This window comes from Melospiza melodia, chromosome 3, assembly GCF_035770615.1.
Source record: "Melospiza melodia melodia isolate bMelMel2 chromosome 3, bMelMel2.pri, whole genome shotgun sequence".
Lineage (NCBI taxonomy): Eukaryota > Metazoa > Chordata > Aves > Passeriformes > Passerellidae > Melospiza > Melospiza melodia.
Window position 1 is genome coordinate 103,223,798 of NC_086196.1, and position 26,881 is coordinate 103,250,678.

General features: G+C 49.3%; 1 protein-coding gene across 6 annotated transcripts in view; it reads left to right on the top strand.

Moving 5' to 3' along the window:
- SLC8A1 (solute carrier family 8 member A1) overlaps positions 1–26,881 on the top strand; it is a 123,691-nt gene that overhangs the window by 21,306 nt on the left and 75,504 nt on the right. For all 6 annotated transcript variants that reach the window (XM_063152384.1, XM_063152387.1, XM_063152388.1 and 3 more), the window contains one exon: positions 6,660–8,498. In XM_063152384.1, coding sequence (XP_063008454.1) covers positions 6,667–8,498 — 1,832 coding nt within the window. In that variant the 5' untranslated portion in view covers positions 6,660–6,666. The remainder of the gene's footprint in view (positions 1–6,659; positions 8,499–26,881) is intronic.

A 26,881-nucleotide genomic window follows, 5' to 3' on the forward strand; every position in this document is an offset into this window, starting at 1 on the left:
GGCTCGTTTGCAGTGTTTTACTCTCCCAGCACTCACGGGAGATGCCCTCCCCATGTTACACAGAGCCGTGGAGCTCAGGGAGATGCTGGGCTGCCCTGAGATCACACAGGGAGTCTGCCAGCCAGGCAGCCTTGGGGCCAGCTCCTGGAGAACGGGCAGACTGTGCTGAAATCAGCAAGGGAGATGCACAGGCACAGAGGAAGGCATCAGCAACCCAAGAGGAATCACAGGGAAGAGCCTGATGCTGCTTGATAAAGAAGAGACCAAAGGCAGGTGGTAAGGGTAAAGAAATGGTCTGAAGACAGCAGCAAGTAGGAAGACAGTTGCTTGAGAAGAGAAACAAACAAACAAACAAAAAAAACCTAGTCCCAGAGAAATGTGGCATTTCCCCCTTGCTTCTTATTTCCTGGCATATTCCTTGCTGAGATCTTGAGTCGTGGGAGAAAGGGACAACTTGACACTTGGTCTCCATGTGTGAAAAGCAAGACTGCAATCTCCCTGACAAACGGTTCCAAGCTCATTTTCTGCAAGCTGCCCCCAAATTCATCCAATGCGGTTGAAATTTTCTATCAGGGATGTTTTATTTTCTCTATTTGTCCGTTTATTTTGGAGAGTTGCTGGGGAAATTGTGGAAGGAGATTGGATGTTTCATTGAAGAGATAGGATACTTGGAAAAATCAGTTGCAGACTGATAATTATTCTTACTTTTTAATGTCCTTTACAGAAACCAGGATGGCCTGATGTGTGTTTTACTTGATCGGCTTCATGGAGGGCTTGTGCCTCTGACTATATTTGGAAAGGTTTTGATGTTTTTTTGTACTGATGCAATCAGGATGCTGATGGCCTGGAAATCATTTTCCTGATGTGGAGATCTCCAGGGTCATGGGTAGGGGATGCCAACAGGCTGTGCCTGTTTTGGAGTGGCAGAGCTGGGTGAAAGGGAGCAGGAGCCAGGCAGAGCCAGAGCAGGGAAGCGAGCCAAGGGTTTTCCAAGCAGTGTTTAAAGCACCGTCACGCTATGCAGCCCCGAGTGGCAGCACAGGACTCAGCAGCTCTCCTGCATGGTTTGGATGTGCCAGTGCAGCAGAAGGGTCCTTTTCTTGCCCTGATGGGTGAATCTCACAGCTGTCAGCAGCTCAGTTTTACCAAAGCTGCGCCACGGGGTCAGCACCGAGATCAGACGTGAAGCCAGCGGAGCCTGTGTCTGCCCAGACAGATGTCCAAGCACCCTGTACCTCCTTGCAGGGCTCTTGGCATCCCTTTTGTGTCCCTTGGCTGCAGGAAGCTGGATCTGTGATGGTCACAGACCGGATGGCTTGTTTGGGTTTGGTTTTTTCCCTACAGCCATATCTTATCCCAGAGCAGGCTCTGCCCAAGCTGTCTGCTGGAGATCAGGCTGCTGATTCCAGTGAGGCTGCACAGGTGTACAGGCTTGGGCACAGCCAGGCAGGGCCAGCAGCAGAGGAGAAGTTCCCTATTCCCCCAGAGATGGGGCCATGGCTGCAAGTGCCCTGCATGGAGGCAAGGCATGCAGTGCTTCTTCCCAGGAAGACTGCAGTAGGTTCTCCTTCTCCTGCAAGAGAAACTGGGGGAGAGGTGCTGTAACCTGGGGACTTCAGGTTTGACAGAGAATCTGTCTTTTTGGGGCTTGCTATCTTTTCCCCTGGGACAGGGTGGGGAGCAGCTGAGCTGCTTTGAGCCTCTGTTTCTCTATTGTGCAGGCTGGCTGTTCCTTGCAGTGACCACTAGCTGCTTCCCCCTCAGTTTTTGGCCCCTCTGGTTGAAGGCACACTGTCGTTCTCCAGCCTGTGACACCAGAAAAGGGTGGCTTGAGCTGCCTTCCCTGCCCTTCCCTATCACACTCTTGCTAGGAAAAGCTCTTGTCTAGCTCTGACTGTAGGATGGGAAAAGACTCTTTGGGAATCCCCGTGGTGTTGCAACACGCTCCTGGTTGTGCTCCCACAAAGCAGCCGCTCTCACATGAAGAGCAAACTTTTACTGGTCCCAGCAAGCAACCAGGCACCCTGTGGGGAGAGGGTGCTGCTCCAGCCTCCTGCACGCTGGTGACACAGCTGTGGGGACACCTCCCATCCCAGCTGGCAGCGAATTGTCAGGAACGATGCTCGTGATGAAGATGATGGTGTCGCAGTGGGGTGGGCACCGTTGGGGGCTGTAATGGTGTGAACGCTGCTGTGTGCCAGCTGCTCTGTGCACGTTTCCTGTGGGATGCTGGGAGAAAATTTCCATGTGGAAAGCCTCTTTCTTTGTGTAGCCACTCATTCCTCCTGAGCCCAAGCCATTTCCTTCCTTGCCCAGTCCTTCTGTAATTAAAGTGTCTGGACCAGCAGTGGTTTTTTAGTGCTCTTAATGGTGCTTCTAGTGTGTTGCAAGTGGTCATAGACTCCTGTGTGATTCAAAGCTTTAGGAAAATATCAGGGAGGGTCTTACAGTGGGTATTTCAAAGCTGAAGTGCCTCAATGGAGATGGGACTTTTGGGAGGCTGCTGCAAAGAAAAAGCTGTGCTTTGTTGAAATGCAGAGCAGCTTTCAGGCTGGCTTTGCATGCGGCAGCCAGTCAGCCTGAAGGATCGATGCTGCCAGGGAAAGATCAGAGCAGAGTCTAAGAGGCTGTTTCCTCCCCATCTGGCAGCTCCTCAGCTGGGGGGCAGGAGCATGAGCTGTCAGCAGGAGCTCTCTCCTACCAATTTGTAAAACCTAGAGCTCCCATGTCCAGCAGGAAGGCAAGTTATCTCTACAACCCTCCCAGCCCTGCTGTGGGCAGCAACTGCCCTCCTGGTGTTTGGCAGCACCAAGGGGTGGGAGAAAGGCTGGACTGACAGCCCTTGGCCAGAGCTCCATCTAAGCTGAGCTTGTTCTGGAGCCTCTCCCAGGCTTTCCTCCCTGGCAGTGCAGAAACACCTGCTGGCACCCCTGTGGAGCTGGTCTGGAGAGGGAAAGGGGCTCAGGAGAACCCAGGCTGGGCTCTGGCTCTCCTGGTTGTTTTTAGGTGTCCCTGAGAGCTCTCCAGCAGCACCAGGACAGTTCCCCTGCTGCAGTGGTAAGAAGGGCTCAGGGTGCTGTCCCTGGGCATCAGGTGGTGCTTGTGGGCAGGGCAGGGCTGGCATTTTTCACCACGTGTGTATGGCCAGCACCCAGCCTGAGGGCAGCCTGAGCCCCTGCCCTGTGCTGCCCTGATCCCTCTGTCCCCAGAGGCTCTGGGGCAGTGCCACCAAGGCCAGGAGCACCGCGGCAGTGCCACCGAGGCCACGAGCACCGTGGTAGTGCCACCAAGGCCATGAGCACCGGGGCAGGCAGGGTTTGCCAGGGCTGCCAGCCTGGCACTGTGCATCAGCTGCTGCACACACTGTCATTGCTGATGGCCAGGACGGGAAATGCAACTGAGACCTTAATGAAAAGCTAACAAAGTTGGGTTTGCAGGGAGGGCTGCTCTTCAGGTAGCCTTGCTTCCCCTTGCAGCATGTTGGAAATTATTTTTCTGGGAATATTCCTACACTATGCCACAGTGTGCTGACTGTGAGCTGAGACTGTAGGCAAATGCAGAGCAAGAGGGTCTCTGGGGACCAAGCTGTTTATTTTGGATTGTACAAATAAAGAAATGCTGATGATTTAATAGCAGGTGCTTCTCAGGGATATTTTGAGTGTCAGGCTCTGGCTGCATGTGTGTAACTAGCATGTTGTAGCCAAACATTTTCTAGCCCTTCATAATTCCTGAGCCTTGCTGTGAATTGGTTTAAATAGGAAAGCTGGTCATGATGTGTGAGCCTTGCTTGGTGACCTCACCACAAAATGCTGGAGGAAGTACAGCAGAGTTGGGGGATGCTGCTTCTGCCCAAAGGATGCACATTGGCATGCCTGGTGGATGTCTCTTCCAAAGCTCCAGCCATTTCTTATCCCTCTCCAGAAAAGCTCCACATTTCTTACCTCCTGACATCTGAGGAAAAAATGTTATTTGTACATGGAGTGCTGGTTGGGAATGCCAGAAATACGGATTGCTCAGATGCAAGCCTCTAGGCCTTTTTGCCTCCTGGTTAAAGTAGTATGGGACTTGATTTCAGACAAACAAACAAACAAACAAACAAAATCAACAAACCAAAACAAAACCCAACTTACATTAGAATGTTAGAAAGGGGAAACACAGGGTAAATAAAGTTCAAATTACTTATTAATTTGATTTCGTGGGTGTCTTTTTTTTTTTTTTTTTTTTCTGAATGAGACTTCCAGTACCCAAATCCTTTTAAGGCTGGAGAGTTGGTCCAAAGTGTGATGGGACTCTCCTATTCTTCATGACCTAAATCAGTGACCCAAAGCATAATATTTTTTCTAGAACCATCTGTTTTCTCTTCTTGCCAAGGGGATTTCACAATGCCTGATTGCTCTGAATAATTGTACATGTGCAGGGATATGACTTGCCACAGGGAGAAAAATTAACTGAACAAGAACAGGTGGATGTTCTTGAGTTTTCTGAAGAAACTACTACCCTTTAGAAGGAGAGGGTGAAGAACCATGAAACTGAGTAATATTTTATGCCCACTATAATTTTTTTAAGCCCATATATTTAAAAAGGAAACAAAACTACACTTAGGAGCTATCTGGGGTTAACAGAGTAGGTACCAAGTCAGCCTGTGTTCTGACAGCCCCTTTATCAAATGTCTCAGTGACTTGGTTTGGAGCAGTGTGAAACACGGCAGTACAGATGTTGGGTGACTAATTCATGCTTCAGCTAAATTTCAATGACCATGAATGCACATCTGTTTCAGCTTAGCCATCCACTGAAGGGTGTGCAACAAGGTGCTCCTCTTTGCAAACACCATGCTTGCATTTTTTTCACTTTGGGCTTGTAAGCAGTGGCTAGAGCTCACATTTGGGGAAGCAGAGGGTGCCCAGGCACTACAATCAGGGGGCAATGAGTCTGGTAGTAAGAGCTTTTTTGTAGCATTAGCAGGATTCCTAATGCAAACAACTTTATTTTAAATCTGGCTTCCTACAAGAGACTTGCTTTTTCTTGTTCAATTCATCTGTTCTTATCACCCAGCTCTCTGATTTGCTCACTTCCTCCACTATGTATCTTTTTATTTTCTTAATTGCAATACCAGGGAGGAGGGGGTTGGAGGCAGACCAAGAGTTCCTGGTGAGAAAATGCCGTTTATATGAAACTGTCTTGATAAATTCTCAGTATTAGCCTCCCAGACCAATAGCAGTGCAACAGCATCCATAAATAAAAGCAAATGGAGGAGAGAGCTTTGATCCACCATTACAGTGTCTCTTAGTGGAGCAGATCCCATAACATGGTATGGGATGGTACCCCATGATTCCTCCAGCCTTGTTCCCTTGCACACAGCTCTTTCCCTCCATGATATGCCCCTGCCCTAACGAGGAGTTAAAACATTTCATGGCTGAGCTTTGTTGGTTTTTTGCTTTCAGGGGTATGGGGTTTTTTTGAGGAAAATCAGCTCAGCTTTTTGTATTTCCCAGTGAAGTCGAGGTATTGATATGCTCATTTTCCTCTCTTCATAGAAACATTTTTAAGTACCATCTGATTAAATTAACTTGGATTGGAGAAGCGTGGTATAGCAAAGGCTCTCCTTGAGGAGAAAATACAGCTTTAATAACTACGGATCTAGCTTTATTGGCTAGTAAATTTGAGAATGTAACACTGAGCATGCCCAGGCTTTTTTTTTTTTTTTTTTCACTGAGCATCTCTTTGTACTTAAAGGCATCTGTTCTGTCGGTTTATGCACTGTTAACTAACTGCAAACCTCTTTAACAGCTCCTCTACATTGCTGGAAAATCCTGAGGCAGGACAAGGGCAAGAACGGCTGTCATGCCTGATGAGTGATGTTGTAAATGGAGTGAGAAAGGCCCTTGAAGGGGAAGCCGTCAAAGCTGACCTAGTGGGAAAAGAGCGTAGGGACATGTTTCCTCTAGAAGCATGCCAAGAGAGCCAGGCTTCGATGCATATGCGGCTCTTTCCAGTTTTGGGAAGGTGCAAAGTGATGCACTGTGGAAGGAATGGCTCCAAAATCATTAATTACAGGCTGCCCTTCTGGTGCACCTTATGACCAAGTTACTGCTAAGAGTAAGGTTTTGCCAGGGCTCAAGCTCACTTTGTGCAGATTTCCAATGTGGAGTAGATGCTTGGGAGGACTGTGAGCAACAAAAGACTGTGAAATACATAGCTTACAGTGACTAAAAAAGTACAAAAGTATTTTTTAGGCATGATGAGAGGATAGTAGATTTTCCTGTCCTCTCCTGCTCTTACCCCGAATTCCAGTGAAGTGAGTGATTGCACTGTAATTTTGAAATGGGAAACACTTCTGCCAGCTGTGAAGCAGAACGATGGGCTTTAATTAGATTAGAGGAACAAGAAAATGCAATTGAACAAATAGGTTTTCAACAAAGAGAAAGAAACACCATGATAGCTAAAGGGGGTAGGTGCTAGCTGGCTGGTACCATCTGAATCCATCCTGGTTCAGATGACTGAACTAGAGGATTTCTACAGGGAAAACATCACTAATCATAACAAAATGGGCTCATCAGCTGCATCTTCTTGAGTAACGGGATAACCTGATCATATCTTCGGAGAGGAAAATCTCTTATCTCTGGTTGGCCTCACTTAATCTTTGGTTTTTGCCTCTTCAGGTTGAGGATGTTCGGGACCCGTCTGGTGGAAGCGGCCATGTCGCGAGTAACTCCGACACACGCCTCCCCAGGGAGGAGCTTCCCTCTGCTGAGCCTTGTCCTGGTGCTGCTCCTCCATGCAGGGGCCACGCGTGCTGAGAGCCCCAGTGAACTGCCCGCCAATGACACCGAGGAGTGCGCTGGCTCCTACATCTGCAAGAAGGGAGTGATTTTACCAATATGGGAACCCCAGGACCCCTCGTTTGGGGACAAAATCGCTCGGGCGACGGTGTACTTTGTAGCCATGGTGTACATGTTCCTGGGAGTGTCCATCATAGCCGACCGCTTCATGTCCTCCATCGAAGTCATTACGTCCCAAGAGCGGGAAATAACCATCAAGAAGCCCAACGGCGAGACCAGCAAAACTACTGTGAGGATCTGGAACGAGACTGTTTCCAACCTCACACTCATGGCCTTGGGCTCGTCTGCTCCGGAGATCCTCCTGTCTGTCATCGAGGTGTGCGGCCATGGCTTCACGGCGGGGGACCTGGGGCCGAGCACGATCGTGGGGAGTGCTGCCTTCAACATGTTTGTCATCATTGCAATCTGTGTGTACGTGGTGCCAGATGGAGAGATAAGGAAGATCAAGCACTTGCGAGTGTTTTTTGTTACAGCGGCCTGGAGCATCTTTGCCTACACTTGGCTTTACATTATTTTATCTGTGTCTTCTCCTGGGATTGTGGAGGTTTGGGAAGGCTTGCTCACCTTCTTCTTCTTCCCCATCTGTGTGGTGTTTGCCTGGATAGCTGACAGGAGGCTTTTATTTTACAAGTACGTCTACAAGAAATACCGAGCCGGCAAGCAGAGAGGCATGATCATTGAGCACGAGGGTGACCGGCCCTCCTCCAAGGCCGACATCGAGATGGATGGAAAGGTTGCTAACTCTCACGTGGAGAACTTTTTGGATGGGACACTGGTGTTGGAGGTGGACGAGAAAGACCAGGATGACGAGGAAGCCAGGAGGGAAATGGCTCGGATCCTGAAGGAGCTGAAACAAAAGCACCCAGACAAGGAAATTGAGCAGCTCATAGAGCTGGCCAACTACCAGGTCCTGAGCCAGCAGCAGAAGAGCAGGGCCTTCTACCGCATCCAGGCCACCCGGCTCATGACCGGCGCCGGCAACATCCTGAAGAGACACGCCGCGGACCAGGCCCGCAAGGCCGTCAGCATGCACGAGGTCAACAGCGAGGTGACCGAAAACGATCCCATCAGCAAGCTCTACTTCGAGCAGGGCACCTACCAGTGCCTGGAGAACTGCGGCACTGTGGCCCTGACCATCGTCCGCCGGGGAGGAGACCTGACCAACACAGTGTACGTCGACTTCCGGACAGAGGACGGCACGGCCAACGCCGGCTCTGACTACGAGTTCACTGAGGGGACGGTGGTCTTCAAGCCTGGAGAGACCCAGAAGGAAATCCGCGTTGGCATCATCGACGACGACATATTTGAGGAGGATGAGAACTTCCTGGTCCATCTCAGCAACGTCCGTGTGAGCACCAAGGCCTCAGATGAGGGCGTTCTTGAGGCCAGCCGTGTCTCAACACTCGCCTGCTTGGGATCACCATCTACTGCCACCGTCACCATTTTTGACGATGACCACGCCGGCATCTTCACCTTCGAGGAGCCAGTAACACACATCAGTGAAAGCGTAGGAACCATGGAAGTGAAAGTGTTGCGAACCTCTGGAGCACGAGGAAATGTTATTGTGCCCTACAAAACCATTGAAGGCACGGCCAAAGGTGGAGGGGAGGACTTTGAAGACACCTGCGGGGAGCTGGAGTTCCAGAATGATGAGATAGTGTAAGTCAAGGTTTTATTTGTTTCTTACAGTTTCTGTTTCTCCTGAAATGAAATACACTTAGCTCCCAGAGCTGCACTGGAGGTGTTTGGGTGCCAGTGCATTGCAATAAGCCATGAGTGGCCTCAGGTGCTGTGGGGAGCCTGAAACACTGCTGTGTCCCTGCCTTGCCAGCAGACTGGAGAGTGATGCCTGGTCAGGGGCACTCCAGCCTTCCAGCAGCAGGGAGATGGAGTTGATCTGGGAGCCATACCCATGCACTGAGCAGATCTCTACAGCCTCTGCTGCAGCTTCTACTGCTCTGCAGTAGAGCAGAGAACAAACCTGAGGTGGCTGTGACCACCCAGTCACAAGGGCCTGAACTGCAGAGGGCTTGAACTGAGTATGTGAATTGCGGTACCTGCTTCCTGTTTCCTGCTTAGGCTCAGATCCTCCAGTACTGGGTCACAGCTGTCCTACTGATGCTCTGCTCAGGGCTTTGGTGAAGGTTGCTTCACCTCTTCCTGTTCTAAAGGGTGCAGGCCTGGGTCACTGTCCAATACACGTCTTGAACAAGTGCTGTCATGCAGGGAAGCCTCATGGTTAGGATGGAACCGCAACCACGTTCGGCTCCTTACGAGTAAAAAAAGGAGGCTGAAAGCTGTTGGAGGCTACTCCTGAGTGGTGCTATTTGGATGGTGGGGAAAGTATTAGTGCTATAGCCTTATTACATTATGTGGAGAACATAATTTGCTCAGTAAATCATGGTAGAAAACACCTATCCTTGGGTATTTCATGAAGACATTTCCTTGCCCCGCTGGTGCTCTGGGAGGAATTGGGAGCTCTGTTTTTCCAGCCTGAGGCTCTTTCTACAGTGAATTCTGTGCAGCGAACAGGGACTAAGGTCTGTAGCACAAAAACACTGCCTAGAACTGAAAAAAGTAACTGGTAAAGGGCACTGCTGTGTAAAGGGAGAGCGAAATTTTGGCTTGGGTGTTATTTATTGTGCTGCTAGTCTCCCAGGAGCTGAAACAAACCATGGTGAGTGCCCAGAGTGGTCCTTGTGTTCTGTCTGTCTCCTGTATCTGCTGTGTCTGCATAGGGAGAATGAAGCTTCTTCATAAAACTTGTTGAAGTAGATGGCAGGGGGGAAAAATGGTGATTTGTAGTTCTCAGGCAGGATTTATGTGATTTGGGATTTTGACTTCCCAGGAAAAACTGAGCAAAAAGTTCACAACTCTACGATGTTGTAGCTCTGGAGGCTACAACAAACGTGTTGCTCACACAAGGGTCAAGAGCACAAGGCTCCTGACTCCTGAATGGTAAATGCAGTAGAGAGGAATGCAGTTATTTGAAATTTTTTTTTATCATTTTGGGAGAAGCAGGGAGTTGTCTGCAGAGATGCAATGAACTAGGCTATAAGGATCTCCCAAAGGCTCTTTGCTTTTTATCCAGGTCACTCAGCGCTACCAAAACTGGGCTAGTGGCAGTTAGCCTTTGCCATTTGTGCCCAGCTCCCATGGGATGTGACATGTTTACATGGCAGGCCAGACACACAGCCACAGGCTCTGTAACAGCGCTCAGAGGGGCTTGGGCTGCACCTTGCCTTGGATCCACCACTGTGGCCAGGATCTCTGTGCTTTTATCCAAGACCTGTGTCTGTGCTGCCTCTTGGTGCTGGGCTGTGATGAGGTGAGGTGTTCTCCCCAGCACTGCTGTGCCTGGTGTGGCCTTCCCTCCTCTGAGCTGCTCACTGCTGACTTTTGTCAGCAGCCCAGAAACCAAGGGGTGTGCTGGAAGCCAGCTGACCACATCCTGTGGGATCTGTGCTGGTGTGCCCTCACCAGGGCTGCAAGCCTCCTCCTTCCTCTTCTTACAAGCTGCCAGAATATGCACAGCCAGCAAGAATCAGGGGAAAGCAGCTTTCTCAGAAACCCAAGCCTGCCATTGTATCTCTATTGTCTTTAAAGTGTCCCTCCCAGGAATCACAGTGAGTGATGGTACCTCAGAAGTGTAAGGAGGTGGTGACTGCAGGGACAGATGTTCACTAAGAGGCTCTCTCCATTCAGGTGGGAGAGGACATTGACAGAATGAAACCAATGGTACACATTCCAATCTATCCATGGGCAGAAAGGAAGTATTAATGTAAAGCTCAGCTATTAATCTAAAGCTCAGCTGCCACAGTCCATGCTCAGGTGCTGGGTGGTACAGTCTGACTGGCAGGTTTCCTGCCAGGTCCATGCTTTGCCTGGACACGAGTTTAGGACAACACAGAGGCAGAGGGCTCCTGATGCTGAGCTGCTGCTTACAGGCATGCTCCCTTGGAAGAATTTGCTCCAATAAATATATACTAGCACAAAATGTGGATTATGGAGCTGAAGACTTTTTGCTCTGTCATTGCTTGATAGTGCTGTACTTCAGTTAAGCCACGGTTATGTGGAATGGTGCAATTCCCTAGCACACTGGATTCAATAAAGTTCTAAAATTCCGGGTTTTCTCATGCTCGGATGGCCAAGAGATGTCTTTGTTGCCCTTTCTAAAGGTCTTTAGTGCCTCTTCAGTTCTGCCATTCAAGTCTGAATGAATCAGCTTGATAAAAGTGAGTAAGATGTGTTTTTCTGGGGCAGTAATAACAAAGGTAGGGCAGTACAGGGAGACGTGAAGATGAAAGAAAAGCATGCACAAGCCTCTATTATTAGAGGGCTGGCTTGCTGGTAAGTCCCAGTAAAATTAGAAAGCGCTGGGAGGGCCCTGATCTTCTGGAGACCTTCCTCTGGTTCCCAAAAGGCCTAATTACGTAACATGTTGTTTGTTTGCAGTGTCCAGAGAGACTTTCCCATTTTGCAATCTGTTGATGTCCCCCCTTCCCAGAATACACAAAATAGCAGTTTAACTGCTGAAGCTTTGCTGCTCCTGTGCATTTAATCAAACATCTCATTCTGATGCTACCAAAAAAAGATGTGTAGTGGAGAAGACGTTGGTCCTCCTGTGGAACATTTAACCCAGCACTGCCTCTTGGAGTGGTGCTTTTCTGCTCCTCATTCCTGGAGCACAGCTTGTGTGTTCAATGGATGCATGTTAGGTGAAATAAGCAGCTTTTAGAAGGGGTTTGCATGGCATGTTGCTCCAAGCTTCGTGGGGAAAGGTGTCTGGCTGGGGTGTCAGCAAGGTCACTCTCAGTGATGCTGCACAGGTACCTGGGGCTCTGAGATATCAGTGTGGGTGCTGTGATTTAAAGTGTAAGAGAGCCTTCTCTCTGAGCCCAGCCTCAACAAGGTGGTTCCAGCCTTGTCTTGCATCTCCATCAATGATGGAAGCTTTCTGCAGGAGAACATGGAAAAGATGTGCACTTGTAGCCCTTCCTGCCCCCCCAGCTACTACAGCTATAGAAGAGGTCACTGGTTCATCCAGGCAGTGTATTTTTATCTGCTGACTGAATGCTAAATAATTCAAAAGAAGTCCAGCTTCCTATATTAGAGGAGGAAGCAAGCTTTCCCTCAGCTGATATCCCATCAGCTCTTCTCCTTTCTGTCTCATCATCAGGAGGAGCACTTCTTCCAGATGTGACTGCAAAGCCCTTTGAAAACAGTGTGTTCTTTCATGTTCAAAAAACACAGTTTTTCTAGGGATAACATTGCAACTAGAGATCTGTTACAATCTGCACTCCAGATGTCTGCACACACACCCCAAAAGAAAAGATTTTACTGCATTAATATCAGTGAGGAGGATGGTACATATGGACAACCAATTAAACTCATATTTCACCTATGCAGTCACACCTGTAAATGCTTGGAAAATCTTATGTCAAATGGTCTTGCTGTTCATAATATGCAGTATAGTTGTTTTCATAAAACATGCCTGCTGCAGATTTAGGAAATGACACTCTTTGCCCACTGAATTTTACTTGTCCAAGTCAGTTTTGGCATTTCTCTGGAAGCATAAATTTAGGAGCTGAATACTAAAAGAGACACAAACCATCAGCTACATTCTCTGATTTTTTTTTTTTTTTTGGGAAAGTGTCCTCAGAAACCACATAGGCTCCTTCCCAAGAGCCCTTTAAAAATGTCAGTGTCAATAAATAGAGATGGTGGCAGGAGGGGAACCAAGTGGTACTGCTTTTTTAAGTGCCCCTTTTATTTTCTTCCCCAAAAAGAAGTTGGGTCAGGTATTTCTAAAGAAACAGCAAAAATAATATCCCGACTCAGCCCTGGAACCCTGCTATATCAGGTTTTCATCTGTAGCCTGCAGCTTCAGAGGAAAAAATTAAAGCTTCCAGCATGAGCAGTCTTGCAATAGGATGCAGTTGAAGAGCAGGATGTCTTCTGATGTGGCAGAGAGAATCTGTAAACCAGGCTGGAAGGGAAGCAAAGAAACATTCCCTTTTTCAGGTTTCACTGTTGAGCACATTCTCTTCCTCTTTGTGGTCCCGCTCTGTTCCTCTGGGCCAGTGTGCATCCCCTGACTCCACAGCCCCAGCCTGCACAGGGTTAATGTCTGGCAGCACACTGTGAGGTACCAAAGGAGACCAAACAAAGATTAAACTCTTGCTTGGCCTCCTTCCAGGGCCCAGCGTGGGCTTTGCAGAGTATTCTCCCCTCACCCCTGGAAGTCTTGCCTGGCTCAGTGGGATTTGCAGGCGGTATAGATATGGCCAGCTGGATCTAGGCCTTGGATCCTTGGTCCAGTGAGATTTGCAGGCAGTACAGGTATGGCCAGGTGGATCTGGGGCTTGGATCCTTGGTCCAGTGGGATTTGCAGGCAGTACAGATATGGCCAGCTGGATCTAGGCCTTGGATCCTTGCTCCAGTGGGATTTGCAGGCAGTACAAATATGGCCAGGTGGATCTGGGGCTTGGATCCTTGCTCCAGTGGGATTTGTAGGCAGTACAGATATGGCCAGCTTGGATCCTTGGCAGAAGCAACCAGTTTTCCTGGCCCATCCAGTACAGATTCCTCTTGGGGAGCTGGCCCTGGCCAAGGCCCACAGCAGGGGTCTGAGCAGGTTTGTTGCACCATGCTGGGACATGGATGGGGCCTGTTTCCCTTTTTAGGAGGAGAAGCTCTCTGGGCCTGAAATGTGTAATTTCTTTGGTTCCTGAAGTCCAAAAGCTGGTCGTTGCCTCTTCAGAGGGGAAGATACAGCTCTTACAGGGTCAGCTGTCTTTTCTTTTTCTCCTCTTCATTCAAAGAATGTTTGGTCTTTCCTGAACACTTAAAATATTGACCTTAATATCTCCCAGGCATGGGCATCTCTCTTAAAGTGCTGTGCTCCTGCCTTAGCTGCGTGGTCAACCACATCTCTGTTACGAGAAAGCAAGGGAATAAAGCCATGGGATGTCCACAGACCTTCCCCTTTGTGCTGTGCCCAGGACATGGCAGGTGCTGAAAAACTCATTCCCAAATGCCAGATCAGGTCTCAAGCCCCTCAAGGGCAAACTCACAGCTGTGTCTCCAAGTGTCCCATGACTTCATTTGCTCCCCAGGATGAAGCCACTGTGGGCGCTCCTGTGGCACTCACCGTGGTGGTGTGGGACAAGTCCTGCCCCCGGCTCCCTCAGGAAGGGTACAGAGCACGGGATGCAGCCTGTGCTGTTTGCCCAAATAAGTCAGGAAATCCAGGAACTTGATTGCATGATGTCCCCTGTGGAGGGGATTAGGCAGTGAAGTCGTGTTATTGGACAAAGCAAGTTGTGCCAGCACATCACTGGGGGTGAGTGGCGGGGGGAGAAGGGTGAGGACAGGAGTTAGCTGAGGAACTGACACAGTTTTTGTCCTTGAAAAACCAATGTTTCCTTATTTGTAATGAACTGTTGTTGGCAATTTACTGCTGCCAGCTGCATCTCTGTGGTTGATTAAGGGAGCTTGGATCTTAAATATGTAATAACTCCCTGAAAGCCATTGAGAGGTAGTTATTAGCTTCATCAGGGCCTGTGCACACATCCGCTACGCTCCCTTATGAAAAGGCTACCTATTAAATGCATTGTAGTGATTCACAAAATGCAGGATCTAGTCTTGTTTTAAGAAGTTAAAACAACAGCCCTAGCAAAGCTTGTTGGCGCAGGGAAGTTCTCTCAGAGTGAAGCACTGCTCCACGGCTCCCTGATGGGGAGACAAGAATAGGAGGTAGGAGGAGTCCTATTCCTTTTTGCAGCCCCTTCTCTCCTTGGCCTGTGCTTGAGCACTGCTGGGACCAGCATTGGCACCAGCAGGTTTTTACAAGAGAACAGGCATCTATCCCTCTCCCAGCTGTGCACACGAGATCCATGGCTGTGGCAAGCCCTTGAGCAGGCAGGGGTAATTCATTGTTGCACCGGATCCCAATGGAACTGGAGCTCAAGTTGGGCATTTGCCTTGGGAGTAGACTTCTCTCCTCTGACACTTTGCCCTTGGGTTTTAACTCAGAGGATGGCACTCGGTATTCTTCCAACAGCAGGGCTGAATCCGTGGGCTCAGAATGAGAGTGACAGGACAAAAGGCAGACAGCTGACCATGGCCAGCATCCAAGCATCTGTACAGATGGGCAGAGAAACATCTGCTGCCATCCAAAGCCAGAGAGGAGAAGCTAGACCTGGCAGAGTGAGTCAGAAGCAGCCCCTCTTCAGAAGGAGAGTCTGAGCCAGGAGGCAGCATCCCTCATGCTGCAGGCAAGTGAGCATGATCAGCCAGCTCTTTGCTCTCAGGGGGATGTGATGCTGCCCTGCCCTTGTCAGATGCAGTCTTCCATGTCTGGAGCTGGTTTCTGTGTGTCTCCACTGGCTCTGCTCACACCAGGGACAAAATCATGTGTCCACTATCAAGGACATGCACACCACTGCCCTGCTAGGGGAAAGTCACCTATCCTGTCCCTTGTCTCTGCTCCTTCCCCTGTTCTCCAGCACCACAGGGGAACTGTTTTAGCTTAACCTTCACAGTCTGGTCTTGCTGACCCACCTGTGTTTCCCAGTACTCTTGGATGAGGAGCTTTGGTTAGCAGCCTCTCACAGCCACAGTGTTTGCCATGGTGTATGCATGGTCTCTCTGCACTGGCACTATGGGGTATGTGTTCCTCTTTGCAGTCCTGAGCATGGCTGGAGTTAGGGTCAGTCCTCTCCAAGTCATAAATGCCACTTAGCCTGAGGACATCTTGGGAGATATCAAAAACTCTACTAATAAAGTTTCTAACAATGACATTAGAAGCCCTGTGCTGGTTTCCAAGAATGGCAATGCTGGATCCTGGGTGACAACAAACAGTAACAGCATTCTCTGTTTTAAAAATATCTTAGTGTAAGAGAGAAAATATTCCCACTGCTGTGTAAGTAAGAGGGTGACCAGCATGAGCCTCCTCTGCCCAGTCCCTATATGGTTCCATTTCCATAATGTCTGGACTGCTTCCTACACAATCAAAGTAACAATCAAATGTGTGTGGCAGTGAGAAACAGAGCAATAACAAAGAATGGGGGGCATGGCTGTCAGCTGGGTGCTGGAAGGAGAGACATGGAACTGATGACATATGCCTGCCCCCCCAGAGCAAAGTCCTTTCCAGGGAAAGGTCCCCTGAGTGCAGATGGCTGGGGGCAGGGATAGAGCACAACTGAGTGGAGTCCAGTGCAGAGACACTACCTTTGGAGTTTTCCAAGGAATGGTTTAAATTCTATGGCATTGTTATCAGGAACCTTATTTTGAGGACTTGAGTGATTCCTCTGGTTATTTGCACATTAAAACACTGATGTGTGCTAGTCACACACTGTGCTATTTTGGGGCCATGCAATATGGCTCTAATTCAACCACAAGCCCAGTACACCCTGCAGGAGACCCTTGTCCCAAGGGCCAGATGCACTGTCACCAGGTGGCAAAGCTGTTGTCTCGCTGGCTGGGACAGAAGAAGGACATGAAGACAAAAAGGGATTGATTTGCTCAGAGTTCTTTTCCAAACTTGGTTGCTTGCTTCCTAGTAAGAAACCCATTTTGAGATGTGCTTGCGTGCTCCCGGTTTAATTTGTCAGTACACGTGATCCTAAAGAGCAAAATAGCTACACGTGGGTTTTTGCAAACAATTTGGAGTAGAAATCTATGGATCCATGAGCACTCAGCAGCCCCCAAAAGTGCCAAGCAGGCTCTCAGCATCCCCCTGCCTGGCTCTCTCCCTGGTGCTTGCCCTCCCATCTCTGTACTGCTCATGTGGCCGTGGCCGTGCCACCTCTGCCCCAAAACCTCCCCCGTGCATCCTGAGCAGGAGCCTTGTGACAGATGCCTTATTCTGGCACGCCTTTGGATCAGGGCAGGCAGCAGATGAGTTCTCTCTTAGGAGCAGGGCAGGCAGCACTCCTGTCTGGAGCCTGTGGACACGGTGCTCTGAGGAGTTGTGTGTCTGTCCTCAGCCACAGCCGCGCTCGGCCCTCGGCAGTGCCACCGTGCTCACGCTGCACAGCCCTCACTGAAATTCACAGCCCTGTCACAGCGGGTAAGGCAGGAAAAAAGCCAGTTCTGCAGGGAGTCTGGAATGAATTGAGCTGCAGAGAGCAGGGGAGAGACGCCCTGGTTTCATTGAGAAGAGGAGGATTGATCTGAAACAAAACCTGTTACTTTGGCTCAGGCAGGTAGGGAGCAGGTTTTACCTGCACAGGAGCCAAGTGCTCGCTTGGTTCAGTAGATTTCCATTCACACTTTAGGTTCAGTTATTGAAATTTATCTTTCTTCTTAGTGACTGGGTATGTGACAGGACCTAGGGGAATAAGATAGCACCCATACACAGGGCAAAAATAATGTAAACATAGTCAGTATCAATGCCCCAGGCACATATCATCCTGGGAATAAGGAGGGAAGTGTAGCAGATTTACCTGACTCATGAGCTCTCTGGTGACCTGGAACTCAGAAAGACTCGTACAAAAATCTGAAAATGGGTCAGTTTAGTAGGGAGGATTGTAACAGAGAAGTGTGGGAGGGTTGGGTCAGAATCAGGCAGAGTATGAACTGGACAAGAATTAGATAGGAAGGAGATATTCTGGACATTCATGCCTTAGCAATGCAGAGGGAAAAGGGGAAGGGAGCTGAACAACAGCTTCTGCTAAGAAGCGGGTCCCTCAGTGATGTCTGTGATCATGAGGCCTGAGGTGTAGGACAGAGATGACACAGTCTGCCTGTCCCCAGAATAGGAGACATAGAAATCTGGCCTTGTGCTGTAAGAGGAGTGCTTGGGGGGCTCTTAGCAGTCCCTCTGGAAGGTTTCCTGGCCAATAGGTGACATGTGCAGGCAAGCTCAGAAGCTGCCTTCAAAAGCAGCTGAGCCAGATTAGGTCTGCTTTTGTACCTAAAAGAGCCTAGAATAAATCAACATGTTATTTGTAAGTACCTCAAAGATAACAAGGAGATGAATAACAGCCAGCATATATTTGTCAAGAATAAATCTTATCAAGCCAACCTAATTTCCTTTTATGCCAGCCTTTTGGGTAAAGGAGAAGCAGTGTTGTCATATCACTGAGCTTCAGAAGGGCTTTTAATGTTGTCTTGTTTAGCACTGTCATAAGCAAGCCATGGCTAAATGGGCCACTGGGGTGAAGGGGGCTAATCTGTCTGGAAAGAGAAATGTGTCACTGGATGGGGGTGAGAAGGTGTTCAGTAGGTGCTTGTGTGGAAATGGAGCTTGTTGGGCATGGGAAAGAGAAAATTGGTGTTTTAGCTTGCAGATAGAATAGTCTGAAAGTGTTATCAGAGGTAGGATGGGGCTTTACAGAGATATGATTTAGCCTGAACAGAAGCAAGACACTGTAAAGTGCTTGTGTAAGAACAGTCATAAACACAAATTCAAGTGGGAGGGGAACAACCAAGTCAGGAGGCGCCATTATGACCTGGCAGCCACATCTGAGCTCAGAACACTGTGCTCTTGCAATGAATGAGACAGGTGATGTATCCTGAAGATATTCAAGCTGAGGGTAACCATCCTCATGGCTCCCTTCTGGGGGAGTGGGTGGCCTCTGTCAACAGCAGGAAACAGCTTAGAAGGCACTGCCCAAAAACTGACTGAAGGTATCAGGTGTTTTGTCTCTTTCAATGCACCTTGGGTCAGATGAGGCCTTGGGAACTCCTCCTCTCCTCTTGCTATGTGCTAGCCAGGCAGAAATGCTCCTCATGTGAGCTGCACTTCAGCCAGGCGGCCCCTGGTCCTGCAGGGTCTTCTGCCAGGAACCTGTGATGGGATAACATGCAAAGCCACCTACAGATGGAGCAGAAAGACCACAGGCACACATGGCACAGCTTCCCTGTGGCCACCCATTCTGTGTCCCTTGCTCTCAAGGGACACCTGGGGCAGGGGCAGTGCTGCTGTCTGTCTCCTTTGCTAATAATTAGATGCAATCCATGGTTCCCTGCAGGAGAGCCCTGTCCCCGTGGGAGAAGCAGCAAGGCTGCACACATTAAGGAAGCTAATTAGAGGAGAAGAGAGCATTGGCACTGAAACCCCAACAGTAAACTTTGAAATCTAGATAAGGGAGCAGTATTTAATTATATACAATTAAAACACCGTATCTCAACCCCCTGAGAACTGGCAGTCCTGGAAAACCCTCCCAGAGGTGCTACTGAACAGATCTCAAGGCAGAGGTAGGCTAGGGGCTGTGCTTATCAGACTTTACCTGGGAAACACACCTGAAGAGAAGAACTAGGAAAATTCCCTTGGACCACCATCTCCTTATTGCTGCACGATGTCCTCCCTCTCCTAGAGCAGGTAATGGGAATCCAGTTCTTGGGAACAGAAAGGGAGATTGCTCTGCTCTTACATGCAGCTGAGCAATGCCATTGCAGGCACCTACACAAGGAAAGGCAAACCTGAGAATGCAGGGGAAGTCAGAGAGGGTTGTAAATACCTGGTCTGAGAAACAACCTTTGTGCCCTTTTCTCCCATTGTGCAGGAGAAAAATCTCCTGCCCCTGTGCCTGCCAGCCAGGGGTATCCTAGAATCTGCAGGGACACCATGCCAATGTTCCCCTTTGCTCCACAAATCCTGCAAAGTTATCTAGGTTATTTTCCTACGAGTTTGTCCTAGCCACTAAAGCAGCCAGTTTGCTGCTCCTTTGCTGCATCCCATATACAGTCCCTGACTTCTGATCCTTTCACCTGTCCACTTCAAGCCAGGAGGGCAGTTTGCTTTCCCCGCAGAGTGGTTTCCCTGCCTTGTGCCCAAACATTCCCTGGCAGCTGAGGCAGCTGAAAGCTCCATGACTGCAGCAGCAGCAGCTCTCATCCCATGGCTGCTGCTGGGTGTTAATGCAGAATCACGACGAGGGAAAGCTTGGATGGATTCATGTCATCTGACAGATTAGAACTGCAGAACCAGCCTCAAGTTATCCAAAATTCCTCTTCCTCAGCAACTTCAAACCCTTAAGGAAGGCTTTTAGTTCAGCCTTGGCTGCCGAAGGAAGTGGTTCCTGTTTTAATTTGTAAATTTAAAGTGCCAGAGGGCTTCTGCCTTCTGAAGGCGGCAGCTTTGAGAAGCACGGGTGAAAGCCTAGGGCTCCTTTTCCTGCATCCTTGACGCCTGTTCTTGTTGAGGAGCACACCTAGGGCAGGTCTCTTGTTGTGCAGCTGCAGTGGGAGCTGCAGGTTGTGCCCGGGGTGGGGGAAAGAACTGGAGCTTCAGGCAAAGGGCCGTGACCTGGCACCAACCCTGTGTCTGACAAAGGGGACAGGGACCTGCAGCTCTGCCTGGGGCTGGCCAGTCCCCTGGAGACTCTACAGAACCCAAATAAACAAGCAGGAGACCCCAAACAGATATCAAGTGTAAGGGGCATAGAGAGCAAGAGGGGAATGGGGGCACAGACTGTGAGGGCGCACAAGCCCAGGGATCCCTTCACTGACCCTGGAGGCATCAGCTCAGGCTGTTGCTGTGTGACTGCACCTCCATTAAATGAAAAGAACCAGACATGTGCAGGAAACCTGGGACTGAGACAGTGAGAGAATCTGACAGTGTGAGTGGGGTGAGGTGGGAGCCAAGCTGGGTTCACTGGAGCCTTCTGCTGCCAAGGGGCTTTGGTCCCAGCAGGGGAAGCCTTGGGTGGTGCACCTGTGACTCCCAGAGTGGCTCCTGAATGGTCAGACAGCAGAGATTCCTTAGAAATCTCTTGCCTGGCCTTTGTTCCCACATTTTGCCCACAAAGAGCCTTGCTCCTTTCAATGTGCAAAGCCCATGAGTCACATCTGTGATGTTGTCACAAACAGCCTCCATCCCTGGTGATACAGCTGCTTAAAATGTTACAAGACCCAAAAGTGATGCCTGTGCCATTGAGGCTCATTTTATTTGTCTGAGCCTTTCTGGTGATGTTTTCCTCTGCTGTGCCAAGAGCTAAAAACCTCAGGGCATCCTTCACTCGTTGTGTTTTAGGTGAAAATTGAATTTGTTGTTGAATCCCAGGGCTCCAAGAGCTGTGGTCATAAGAAAAATGCTGACTAATGTGTAGTGTGTCCTGTCTGGTCCTTGGTGTGCCAGGGAAGAAGCTGCCATGCTTTGGGAGAAGAATTGCTCTGTGTTGCCAGTCCTCTAGAGCTGGAAGGAAAGGTGGAAGGCTTAAGTTGCTTCTCAGTTCAAGCACTCCTGCATTAGTATGAATGAGCATGTTGGTGTCTTGCAAATACACAAACAGATTTCCACAAAACACTTGCTAATGAAGTAAACCAGCAGTCTGTCCTTTCAGTGATTTGTGGGGAGTCGGTAAAAGACTCAACCTGGGGAGCTCATTACCCTGCTGAAGGAGTGCATTTTGAGGGGAGATGCTGGGAAGCTGTTAGCTGCCAGCTGTGAGCAGGGCCAGAGGCTTGGCAGTGCTGGGAGGAAGCCTGGGAGAGGAGGTGCCCATTGCCTTTGTGGGCATGGGCACGGGGCTAGCTCACATTGAGAATAACTTCTCTTTCTGTGGTTGTGGGGCACAAGAGGGACTGATTTCCTCCCTCAATCACTGTAATCTCAGGGCCAGGCACGCTGATACTGTGCTGGGGTTTCTGGTGTGAAATGGAGAAAAGCAGAGTCAGCATCAGCGACAAGGGAGAGCCACAGCAACCTGCTTAACCACACACGTGGTATAAACCAGAGACCTTCTGAAAACACAGCCACACTCCCAGGGCTTGAAAAACAGGCACTTAATCCTATAAATCCTATATATCAGAGGGAGTGTGGCACTGCTCAGCCAGTGCTCTGCCTCACGGGCACAGTTCATTTGTCACCTGCAGCTACTGCACAGCTCAGACAGCTAATCCACACCACTGCCTTTCCTGCCTTTCCTCTGGGTGGGAGTGGATGGGCTCAGGCAGCAGCTGCAGCCACCTCCAAAAGGGATGCAAATACCTCGAGGTGCAGGTGTACCTGAGGGCTGCACCTGCCCATGCCTCAGCAGTTGGGTGGGTGAAAGGATAACCAGGGAAATGCAGCTGGGGGGATGAGGTGGGCTAAGGCAAAATATGAATAATTGGAAAAGGAGTGGAAGGAAAAAGTGAAAGAGAGCCAAAATCATTATGGTTTTTATGAATGCCTCCTCTTAGCTGCTGCTAAGCACTTGAGAGCTGCAAAGTGCTTGGTCCCCCCCTGTCTCATCAAACCTTAGGGCAAGGTTGTGCTGCTCACGTTGGCAACAGGTACTTTGAAAAAGCTGTCAAGTGTCATGTTCAGTGTGTTTGCAGAGAGAACCCTGGCTTGGCACTAGGCATCAAAGGTAAAAGCAATGAGGAAAAGAGAGTACTTCTAGCCTTGCCAAGAAAAATCACTTGTCTGGGAAAGGAAGAACTAAATTGATCTGAATTTTCCTGCTATTCATCAGTGTTTTGGTGCCAACGCAGTGCATGTGAGAGAGGAAGGAAAAAGGATAAGATGAAGAGCTCCATATTTAATATTGTGTTAATCTCTTCCCTCCCAGCTAGAGCAGAGGTTTAAAATACCTTTCCTGTATGTGAAGGAAAATGTACTGATCTGTGTGAGTGTTATTATTTAGGGAAGGAAGATTTACCTTTCGGGAAATCTGCAACCTGGATAAAACAATTTGGAAGTCTAAAGAAATTAATTGAAGTCTGAGATTGTCAGATTTATTTTTTTTTAGTTATTTCTTCCTTCACAGAAGATTCATTTTGCACTTTGACCCAAACTTTCCTTCATTGACTTGTGAAACTGAAGGAGGGGGATACATTTCAGGCCAAGTGTTTTGGGAAACCCTGCTAAGAGCAACTGTGACAGAAGGTGAAGCAACAACACTTCAGCACCTCAGCTTCTCTGTGAAAGCCCATACATTGGGAAGGTATAGATTGTCAGGCAGCTTGTGCAACAGCTCTTTGCAAGTAAGGATTTGCTTGTAGCACCCCAGTTATGTGGTGGGAAATCCTGCAAAGGAGCAGGTGGAAGTGGCAGAGCCCTGTGCCAGTTTTGGACCTGGAGATCAACGTGACAGTGACCTCCTACAACCCCCATGGGGAAGCAGTGCCTGCCCTCCAGCCCTGCCTGGGTGCAGGCACTTTGATTTGTGGCATAAGTTTTATTCATTTCTTTCTTTCTGAGCTGAGGCTCATGGACTAATTAGAGGAGAGCTGGTGAGCTCAGCTAACGCATTTGAACGCTGGTAGCTTTAGGCTTGCATTTGGGTCATTAAAAATGAAGGAAAATGATGTTCTCTTTGCACCAGCTATTGTGAGCAGGGGCCTTGGTTTGGCAGCAGTTATCTCCCCAACACCACTGCACTAATGACTGCCAGCACAGAAAGAGCAGCGTGTCATTAACGCAACAGGGCGGGGGGAATCTGCTGCAGGCTAAGCAGGATCTGGGACAGAGCAGTTTATGTCACACCTGTAACAAAGCTGGCACCAGCAGGGTGAGTTTAAACCCCTAGGAGGCTGGAAGGCGCCATAAGGGGAAGCCCTTCCCTCGGGGCCATGCTCCCAGGGGTGTGGGCATGCTGCAGGGGGAGTGAAGTGGGTCTCTGAGGGCCTATTTGCCTGCTGGTGAGCCCAAGCAGCCTGGGTGACCTTAGTGTTTCAGCAAGGTTTTCTTCATTGTTCTGTGGGATGTCTCAGCTGGTTTTAGTTGAGATGGAGGCCATCAGTTTATAACATAAAAGGCTCTGGAGAAAGGCTTCATCTCAAATTTGTCTAAAGTGCAAATGCAATATAGCTACATATGCCAAAGCAGCTGGGGATGGCCTATGAAGATAATTTGGCTTACCTCCCTGTGGGACAGAGGTTGTATATGTTTGTTGGTTGTCATTCCTACAACAGCAGAAACTGAGGAAATGTTAGGTTGAGGATTTTCCCCACAAGTACCTTGCTGCATTTTCTCCCCTCAGTGAGTTAGGAAAATTGGAAACTCCACAGAAGCATACCTGCTTTTCATTAAAAAAGCTGGAGGAGGAGAAACCATGTAGATTTAGAGGTGTTGTTTGCTTGTATTTTAGAGTAAACACCTGGTATGAAAGAAAATGTCTTTTTTGCCTCCTTCAGTGGCTGATGACAGAAACCTGTATTGCAACACTAAGGATGAGTGACCTGCAGAGATTTACAATGCTGGGAGGGCCCTGGGCCATTGTCCTGCTGTGGGAGTGCAGTCACATTGCTCCAGGTTCCATTGAGAGGGAGGTGGAGGTTTGCTTGCGTGCTGTGACAGTGGAAATGGCTCACATTTCTTGAGCTACAGAACAAAATTACCTTCAATTTCTTCCTCGGTCGCTCTGTGCCTTGTAGCAGTGCTCTCCAGTGGTGGTTGCAATGCAGGCATAAATAAAATTTGGCATGCACTGGGACTACACATACCTGGAGCCATAATTTAATGAGTTAAATCAGAGCTTTTATTATCTAATTTCTCATTGTCATCCAGTTTCTTGCATCTCTGTAGATAATTGACGTGGAGAATCGTTCTTGCCTTCTGGAAACTGGCTGCCTTTTGAAATGCTCCCATCAGAGATGCTTTTTTCCGGCTTGTACTTCTTTCTTCTCATTATCCTGTTAATAGCCCTGACTGGGCCAAGAGGAGGAAGGGGAATGTACTGGCAGGGTGCACGGTGTGCCTTTGCCTTGGGGATGTGGGCACTGGGGCCTGGGGGGCAGCCCCTGCCAGGTGAAGGGAGGATAATTCCCCTTTCTGCCAGAAGAGATGTAAGGGTGGCTGCAGCCTGGTAGGGGGAAGGCAGCTGAGCCACAGCTGAGGCTGAAAATCCTGGGAGCAGGAGGGCTCATCCCCTAGCCACTGATCCTGTCGGGAGGCTCCACGGCCGCTCTTTCGGCAAAGGAGCTCTTCTGAAATCTCAAAAATCCCAGCTGCAAAGGCGGTGCATCTCTGAAGTCTAGAGGAGTATAAAAGACTGCAGAGTTTTCCCCAGTAGCTAAACCCCTGGGTTATATCTATTGAGATTGTCGAGAGAAGATCCAACAAATATTTGTACCAGATTTCTACCGAGGACGCCGCGTATTCACATGAAAGAGTGGAGACGGCTGCTCCTGCAGCTGGGGAGAGTGAGCCTGCATGCAAATATCACTGTGCTCTTTTGGGGACAGCTCCTTTTCCTTTCCAGCCTGGTGCTTGGGCATATCTGGCAGATGTGCCTTTCTTTTCAGATTTGTCCCTGCGCAGTGTTTGGAGCAGCACGTGTTGGGCTGTGGCACGCAAGGCAGGGAGCAGTGTGCACGGGGGACAGAGGTGGGGAGGCTTCTGAGGCACATGGAGTGAGGGTTGGCAGCAAAGAGGCTCTCACATAAGGCAGCAGGCATCAAGATCTCTCCTCACTACAGCTAATCTTCCTCTGAGCCTGGAGAACCCCTTCTTTCCACAGAGACCTCTTGTCTTTCATCATAGTGCCCCTGTTTCAAGCTCATCCTTCCCTCTGTCCTGCCATTCCAGCTTCCTCTGCTCATCTTCTGTGCGATGATCCCAGGGTTAAGAGGCTTGTGCCCTGCCCCAGCCCATGGGTCATCCTGCCTTACAATGAGCTCTGCCTACCCACACAGGTGAAACGCTGCTCCTGGCCTGGCCTTGCAGGCTCCCTGCAGAGAGGACTGGTGTCTGTCTGTCAGGCCCAGTGCTCAGAGGCCACAAATGAACAAATGAGCTGTGTTTTCCTGGGATATAAATCAGGATACCCCGGTGCCCTCAGGTGCCCCGGGCCGCAGTGGGATGTGCGGTGGTGCATGTGCGTCCAGCCTGGTGCTGCCTGCAGGATCAGCTCCTGTGGGAATGCACCAGCACTGCTTGGATGAGCCCAACAGTGCCCTCTGATGCAGCCCACACAATAAAAACTAGCACAAATAATAACTACCAGCACAACCCTCCTCTTGGGGGTGGGTTCTCTTTCAAACTGTATTTCTCAAACCTGTATATCTTTATTTGCCTTCACTGCCTTTCTGTGTCCAGGCATTGTTCCACCCTGGGAACTCACCCTTTGCTGTGTCACAGCTGGCTGGTGTTACTGCTGCTTTCGCACTGAGACAGACCAAAATTTGGTTGGTTGTTTGGTGGTTTCATGATCACACCCTGTGAAATGCAGTGTGAGTTACAGAAAGAGAAACAAAGAAGGTTGGTATTGAAATAGAAGTGGTTCTCATGGTTTTGACACCCCATATGGCAGGGACATATGCAGAAATGGAATTGCTGCTGTTTGCTTAATAACAATAAGCAGGTTGAGACAGTATGTTAGATCTCAGAAAGGAAACGTGACTTTTTGGTTATAATCTCTGCTTTTTAATTGAGATGTTCACTGCTGTGTTCTTGAGATTCAGCTGCGAGTAGTGGGAAGGCATTCAGCTGCAATGAAAAGGAAAGGCTGCCCCAGGGGCACATGCCTGTCAGAATGCTCTATGAGATGTCCAGTGCAGAGGCTGATGTCTTGATGAGGACCAAGCATTGTGAGCTCCAGCTCAAGGCTTAGACATGTTGGCAAACTCACTTGACTGGTTTGAGATTAACATGGGTGAGCTGTTAGAAGCCTGCATGCAGCAGGCTGAGAGCAGGAATGCCAGCTCCCTGCTTTTGAGCACGGTGCCATCTCTGTGCTGAACAGCAGTGTCTCAGCAAGAAAAAGCTTTTAAAATCACAGGGTCAAAGCTGTTGATTCTTCAGGGGCCACGAACCTGTTCTTCCCCCTGTAAGAAAAGCCTGCAGTGCTGTTTTTCAGGCCTGTCTGGTTTTCAACATACATCATAGAACTGTAGAATCATAGAATGATTTACTTTGGAAGGAACCTTCAAGATTACCTCAGTCATACTCTCCTGCTGTGGGCAGGGTCTCCTTCCACTAGAGCAGGTAGCTCAGAGCCCCATCCAGCCTGGCCTTGAACACGCTCAGGGATGGGCAGCCACAGCTCCTCTGGGCATTCTGTCCCTGTCAGCAAATGCTCAGGTAAAAGCAGAGGAGGGCAACGAGGAAATGCCTCAATCCCACCCATGCTCCAGGGTGGAAAGAAGGACCTTGTGCTCTGCAC